Source organism: Lolium rigidum, chromosome 6 (genome assembly GCF_022539505.1).
Source record: "Lolium rigidum isolate FL_2022 chromosome 6, APGP_CSIRO_Lrig_0.1, whole genome shotgun sequence".
NCBI classification, from domain to species: Eukaryota; Viridiplantae; Streptophyta; class Magnoliopsida; order Poales; family Poaceae; genus Lolium; species Lolium rigidum.
In genome coordinates this window covers 37,848,173-37,856,185 of record NC_061513.1, presented here as the reverse complement: position 1 = coordinate 37,856,185, position 8,013 = coordinate 37,848,173, and the positions used below count along the sequence as shown (strand labels likewise).

General features: G+C 42.7%; 1 protein-coding gene across 1 annotated transcript; it reads right to left on the bottom strand.

Moving 5' to 3' along the window:
- Window positions 1-6,646: 6,646 nt before the first annotated feature.
- Window positions 6,647-7,156, bottom strand: LOC124662478 (nuclear transcription factor Y subunit B-4-like). The gene has a single exon (XM_047200313.1). The coding sequence runs from the start codon at window positions 7,154-7,156 to the stop codon at window positions 6,647-6,649; it is 510 nt and encodes a 169-aa protein (XP_047056269.1).
- Between the last annotated feature and the right edge of the window lie 857 nt (window positions 7,157-8,013).

Sequence of the window (8,013 nt, the reverse complement as noted above, 5' to 3'; positions counted from 1 at the left end):
CGCCGAAGAAATAAATCCAATAATGATCATTGATCATAAATCCACAGACCCGGAAATCCACCTCGTCGAAGAAAATAAATCCACTTAAGCCGAAGAAAATAATTGCACTAAGCCGGAGAAGATATATCCAGAGCCGAAGAAAAGAAATTCACCAAGTAATCGAATGTATTTGTGGTAACAAAGTAATAGCGTAGCCCCAGTATTGGGTGAATTTGCTGTAATAATGTAATGGCACAGCCCCGGGTATTCGGGTATGGCGAAAGTAAATAATAATTAACACTCGGGAAAAGGAACACTTAGCTTTTCGATCAGGTGTGACGGAGTCGACGTGGAAGTAGGTTGTCCGGCAAACGCAGTCGAAGAAGTAGATGCAACCGATGCAGCAGAGCCGTACGCCATTTAGCCGAAATTATTCGACAAGGTAGAAGTAATCAGCATGGAAGAGAGAATCGTCGAGTTCGCAGCGGGCGAGCCCCCGGGCGAGGTGAGTGCGTATTGTCGGGTAAACAGCGGGCGAGCTCCCGAGCATGCGACTATACGCGGCGAAGTCGTCAAAACTTGTTCCGATCTGCAGTTATATTACGGCGCAAAAAGTACGCGCAAATAATACGAGCCAAAAAAATATTTAGCAAAATAAATTTTATGTAATCGAAAATATAGCACCTGGTCCTTATTTCGGAAGACGAATTTGCGACGAAGCTGGATTTTATTCGGATGGCAGCCCGAGTCTCTAGCGACTCGTCGGTTCAGTGGCTCGGGTAAAATCCGCCTTGTTCGTTGTCTTCATCTTTGAAAAATCATGTAAGCTTGGTATGTACAGGCTTTCAGTTTGGCTAGTCGATCCTCTTCCTTCTTTTTTTTTTTGGACACCTGATAGAAGATGTAAAGTTGAATTTCCCCTTCGCGAGGAGCACCAGTCTGACATCACGTGGGTCTTGTCTGCAATCTAAATTTCCTTTTTTCCTTCCATACGGAGTACTTGCGCGTATTGCCTGCAAACTTGATCCATCATGATAGTTGTCGCCTTGGTAGTTTTTCCTTCCTTGTATGATGTTGCGGCCGGCGGAACTTGAGATTTGATACAAGATCTGACCAGTCTTCTCTTGGATCCGACCGTGGGCGGCAATACTCGAACCTTTATTCCCAACCGATCTTCGCGACATGTTTTGATATCTAGCTAACTTTTCTTTCCGTGACGAGCCACAGCACATTGATTCGTCGGGTGGGTCGGGCGCGGGATCTCGTGAAATTCCATGGCTGCGCATCTTGACCCTGCTTATCTGCGCGTTTGTTGATGATGAAGGATCTCGCCCGGATGACAAAATCCAGTCGCCGCGATTCCCACAGACGGCGCCAATTGAAGAAGGAATACCTCGGCAATGCCTACGTATTGTAGACTAGGGTTTCGGGAGGAGCGACGATGGAGATTCCGGGGACGAGATTAGGCACACGACGTACCCAGCTTCGGGTCCCTTCGGTGGAGGATCCCTACGTGCTGCTAGCAATCCAGTATATGAGCATAATATGTTTACATGGTGCCGCCATAGGCGGATCTATGTTGTCTATATTCTGTCTATCTGTTGACCTCTCTATATCGGGTACCCTGGCTAGCTTTATATATGCAACCAGCCTAGGGTTTTACAAGAGTCCTAGTCGACTACTTCTTCGGGTTGCCTTGTTGGGCCTTCTCCATATTGGGTCTTCTCCATATTGGGCCGAGCCGGGTATACTAATAGTGGGTACCCGAAGGGTATGCCCATGTCACTTGGTGAACGGTGTTTCCGACACCTTCGTTTGGCGCCTCTCCGCGGACGGAGCCTACTCGTCCAAGTCCGCGTACCGGCTACAGTTTCTGGGGGCGACCTCCTCTCCCTTTGTCAACCTCATTTGGAGCGCGACGGCCGCGCCCAAGTGTCGCTTCTTCGGGTGGCTGTTCGCTCAGAACAGGCTGCTCACGGCAGACCGTCTCCTTGCGCGCCGGTGGCCGAATTCTTACTTCTGCCCCTTGTGTCGACGGAGCCTCGAGACGGCCCTCCACCTCCTCGTGGAATGCCCGTGGGCGCGGCGGATCTGGACCGCCGTGGCGGACGCCCACCTCCTCCCCGTCCTCTCTCCACTCACCTGGGGCACACCCTCCAGCACTTTGGAGTGGCTTGCCTCCACCATCGCTGCGGCAACGGTGTGTGATCGCAAGCGCACTGCTTCCACCATCTTCTTGGTGCTGTGGATCCTCTGGAAGGAGCGGAACCGCCGTATCTTCGATAACAAGGATAGGCCAGTCACCATTGTTGTAGTTGAGATCGCCGATGAGTTGGCTGTGTGGGTGCTGGCTAGGGGCCGGCAGTTTGTACCGCGAGAGTGAGGGTTTAGCTCCAGCGTTTAGCGCTGCTTTTTGTTTCCTTTTCCTTTTGTTCGGTTCCTTGTAACCCGAGTCTTCTTCTAATGAATACCGCAGCTCTCCTGCGACGTTTCAAAAAAAATAGATAAAGGACACGCCATCCCTTTTATCAACGATGTCATTCTATCATGAAGGAAGATAGCTCGAACGGTGAAGTAGATCGCCTCACTAGGAGCTCAATTAATCAAGTTATTGGTTGTCATGTGTGGTTGATTCAGCCACCTGAAGGTTGATGTATCCCTATAAACGTTTTGAATAATAATCAATGAAGGGTGGCTAATTCTAAAAAAAATCACTCTATGAGTACTACCCTTCAAGTAACTTTCCGGTGCTTAGAGCATTTCCTGCAACGATTACCCATATTTTTCGACTAGACGCCCCCAAACATGGTCTTGGAGTCGTTCGGACATTTGTTCAGACCGGGCAGGTGCCCCCATTGACACCCATAAACAGGCCGGAAATTTGTAAAACATGAAAAAAAAAAGCTAAGGAAGAACAAATTCAACTAGATCTGGACAAACATGGTTCAAAAACTAAATTTAAACTAATACAAAATTTTAATCAAAATCTAATCCCAATCGTCCGTATCGGAGGTGTAAAGGATGTTGGTGGAGAGGTTTGCATGGAAGCGTGCATGCCTTTCACACTGACAAGCCATTGGAGACCGTCCTCGAGCTCCTACTTGATGGCCGATGACGGTTGGACGTCTTCCTCGTTAAACTTTGCCCCCTCGTCCAGGGTAGAAATTAAAGAGCTCGACTAGGGTCCGCGTGGTGGGCTGGTGGCCGCTCGCGGCATCGATCTTGACCTAAATGTGATGCGAATGCAATCTTTGGAAGTTCGAAATTTTGAAATCCGAACGGGCGTGCCTATGCATCGCTCCAGTGCGTGCGGGAATATCGCACAGACTGGGAGTTTCCCCTATATTTTGTATTACTTTTTCATTTGAAAAAAAAATCAAATTTGAAAAACTTTTATTTTTTAGCAAAAAATTTGTACACACTTGGAAAATGTTAGCGATGCCAACAAACCATCGCTAACCAGCGATGGGTAGGTACTCCCATGGACATTCTAAACACACGGGTCACGTTTTCGGATTCTTTTGAAATATTATTCGCCCTCTTGTGTATGGATTGGGTCATTGGGACCGCGATACCGCAACAGCCATGGGAATAGTATTCCTTAGCCGGCCCTTTCGTTTCTCCCATTTTTCTTTGGTTTTCTCCTTTTTCTTTTGTTGTTCTCTTTTCATTTTCATTTTCATTTTCTATTTATCTATTCCCTTTTATTTACCCTATATTTGTTGGTTTGGGGCTGCTTATCAAGTATATGGCTTGATCCCTTTTATTTACTTGATTGTATACTTTTTATATTTAGGATTTTGTTCTTTGAGTTGTAATAAAAATTATTTTGCGTAAAAGTGTATTATAGTGTGTTACTTTTCTATGTGTTTCATCAATCGAACATCCTAGATTAAAATGTTCAGGTAACCCGACTAATCTATATAATCTTTTTGAAAGTAGTATTTGCTTGAAAAAAATTAGCACACATAAAGATATCATGTTATGGTTGTGATCCATGGTAAGTGCTTATCAATTTAGATAAGTATCATTTTCATGAAATGAAAAATCATATTTAGATGTTGCATTATTATACGTACATGAAAATTTATTTGGTATACATTAAAACTCATGCATCGTGGAACATATTTCAAGATATTTTTTTACATAAGAAGAGTTTTATTGAGTGGAGATTTTTTCTATTGATCGTGTAAATATTTGTGTAACACACGTGAAGATTATATGGTAGAAAATATCTTATTTTTTAAAGCAACAACTATATTATAGGGATTTTGTAATTTTTAATTATCCATGTTTTACATTATATTTAAAATGTCATAAAAACAACCCAACTTCTTTCAGAAGCCGGGCCAACGCAATTCCATCTCCCCTTTGTGTAGTACTGCCCTTTCAACGGTCTAGGGTTTGATGCTCATCTTGTCCATCCTTAGCCCATAATGAGGTGCTCGTGCACGCACCTCTCCTTCATGAGAGACATGCATGCATGCACACATAGATATGTGGAGACGACATGATAAGCCTAACTACTCTTATTTTTCTGAACATAATGAAAATATTACTTCGTACGTTCTTAAATATAAGGCCACTTTGATTTTAAGACAAACTTTGCCTAATAATTAGGTTAACCAAATATGAGTTGCATGTCATTTAAAACTATATAATCAGATGCACATTTCAATAAACTATCCAATGATATATTTTTGAATCATATATAACTTATATTGGTTAAATAAATCATTTGTCAAAGTTTGACACAAAAAACGATGTGGCCTTAATTTATTCATGAACATAGGGAGTAAAATAAAGTAACACTCCCTCCGTGCTAAATGTAAGACGCCTAAGGATTAGCTAGAACTCAAATCTTACTAACTTTGACCCAATAGTAGTATTTAGGAAAAAATCTACATCTGCAATATTGAATGGACACATTAAGAAAACATATTTCATGGTGTATCTACTGATATTGATTAAGTATTGTAATTGTTCATACTTTTTGTATAAACTTGGTTAAACTGAGAAAATGTTGACTTTTGTGTAATCCTTAGATGCAGTACATTTTGGGACATAACAAGTATATGAATTCTTATGACAAATCACAAAAGTACAAATTAAACACAAGAAACTTGGTTTTGAGAAAAAGAAGTTGATTTTTAGGTGTATTTACTAGTGAGTAAGGAAAACACTTAAAAATATCTTGTGCATAGAGAAATTGGGTAGAGAGTACTTGAAAAGTTACAGCCCTTACTTATCAGGCGGCAGCACCAGACCTAATCTACTATGCAAAGTTGCTCGCGGTATAATTTTATCAATGGAGTAAAAAATTGCTAGCAAGTCTTCACCAAGTAGTATGGAAAAAGAAAGCAACCCCTCATCCCTTCACCCAGATATAGGCAATAAAGAACCCAACCCTTCCTCCCTTCATCCGGTTATGAAAAGGTTATTAGGAATTAAAAGGTTAGTTAACACCAAAAACCATATACAATAAGGACTTACCAAGTACTCGTAGTGTGGTTTCTTTATCAGCGTGGAAGGGCATCTGATCGATAGGCGGCTAATGGAGGTTGTCAAATCATATTTCACCACTAGAACAACACTTCTTATAATTGCAGGATCCCTTTCACCCGCGCCAATAAGGGTGCGGCGCTTGTATAAAGAGAGCCTCGCGGACGTGGACATCATCATTCATTGTATCACTCGAGGCGATTTTATCGGATAGTGCGCTTGCAGGAAGATCCTCACTTCGCAACTTGACACTTGTTGCGAACATCATCATGCTTCAAAAAATCGCATTTCCACGGAACAAAAGTATATTAACCACGCGTGATGTACCACACGGTAGTCTTTGCGCACAACAAATAGAGACATTCAAATATCATATGGGAGAGGCATTGTTCAAGGAATGGTCCCTACTAACTTTATACTCAATTGCAAATTTGCCCTGACCTTCGGTGCCTTTTTTAGCTCTTTCGTCCAAACTTTCTTCTACTGCTACTAGGCGCAGGTGAATTTAATACAACCCATGTATCATAGAGTGACGTGAAAGGTAAAAATGAAAACAATGTCGACCTCTTTTCAAGAAAAAAAAATACACCTCTGTCTACACCTGAGAGCAATCAAAAGACCAAATGGATCAGATCGAATGTTTTGGTTTTGTTACCCAGAATGACGATGCCAGCTTCTAGGCCATGCTTTCCTGTTTTGATAGTATTATTTTTTGTTTAAACGCTCATTTTGTTCAGTACACAGGATTCTTACAAATACTAAGATGTGTGACAGTCGTTATTGCAACTGATACATTGATAATTAGTATTTATTTTGATAGGAACAAACCCTCTATATCACTCTCTTTTTGCCCAGATTTTTTTCTCAGTTTGCACTGTTAAAACTAATTACTATTGAAAGGAAATGTTTTTGTCTGCATTGTCAAGTGGGCGAGAAAACTAAGTTGAAATATTTTCAGATAATTAATTATTCATTGAATAACAAACACCTGCCCTAGAAAACAAAAGTAGCACACTGTTGGTAGTACGTACTTAACTGAATTAATACAAAAGAGAACTCTCATGCACGAAGACCGGCCGAACACAGAGTCACAAAGGCAAGAAACACACAACCGATGAGACGATCGATCGGGGGAGTATGATTTGCGTCGTTGCCCACGGTTATATCACTTCCTGACATGATTCTCGTGGCCCCTGGAGATGGACAACTCGGCCCTGACGTCGATCTGGATCATGTCATCATCCGGCAGGGGCGGCGACCTGCCGCGGTTGTTCAGCGCCGCTGCGAGCTCCTCGCCCTCGCGGTACCTTTGCAGGTACCTGTGCATGGCGCCGGCGTAGTTGTCGAGGCCGAGGCTCCTCATGGCGTGGCAAATGTCGTCGCCGTTCACTGTCTTGCGTCGCTCCCGCCGGCACCGCTCCGAGGCCTCGCCGGTGACGAAGCCGATGAACTCCGTGGCACACTCCTGGATTGTCTCCTTGGCGTGCTTCGACACCTTGGCCTCCGGCGGAAGCACCTCCTTCATGATACGCCCGATGTTGGCGATCGGCAGCAAGCCTTCTTGGGCGTTGGAGTCTCCGGAGGCTGAGCCTGTGCTTGAAGTTGATGCCCTAGGGAGGCTGATTCGCCCCGGTTGAGTAAAACCAGAGAAATTGATGAAATCCTCTCTATTCATATCTTGCTATGGATAATGGTATGAATGCAATCTTCAATGCAGTGAGATATATAGTTTGGCCGGTGGTTGGATCCAGTAGTACTGCCTATGCTGAAGACCAGCGGCGCCATTTATGTACCGAGAGTTGCGGCTTTTTCGACTTGTTCACGGATATTTTTCTCTCGATATGCTCAAAAAGGTGCAGAATGTAAGGGGTCGCGCAGGTTGATGATTCTTCTCATTGTTATAAAATTCTGGACGCAACATTTATTCGCCCATGAGATTTAAAATATCCAACTTGCTAAACAAAAAAGGCTTTTTCGAATCTGAATAAAAAAGGCTTTATTAATAATATTTCGAAATAAAAGTGTTTGGTACTTGCCTATGTCTTTTGACAATTTTGTACAACAAGATGTATAACCTGATCATCCATCCGGAAAGTAGATACCGCACTGATAGTAGCATTACATGTATTGAAGAGCCGCATCTCTATATATGTACCGATAGCCATGGCTTTTTTAACCTTTTCATTGCATTTCCTTCTCGGTCTCCTCTAGAAGTGTGGAATGTTATGTCGTGGCCAAGTGTTGCACGTCCACACTCCAATTGGCTAGATAATTCATCTTCATATTATTTAAAGTTGTGGACGCAACATTTATTCGCCCATGGAAATTATAATCAAGAACTTGTTTGAATTTTTTACCTGAACAAATGCATGGTTTGTATAGAACATTTTAAATTACAAGTGTGATATTTTTTGCGTGCATATTTTGAGGGAAAGTACATGCCACACTGCTGCACTACTGTTACTGATATGCTGGAGAGCTAGGCACCGCTCTATTTATGCACCAAACGGCGTGTTTTTTTTTTTTTTTTTG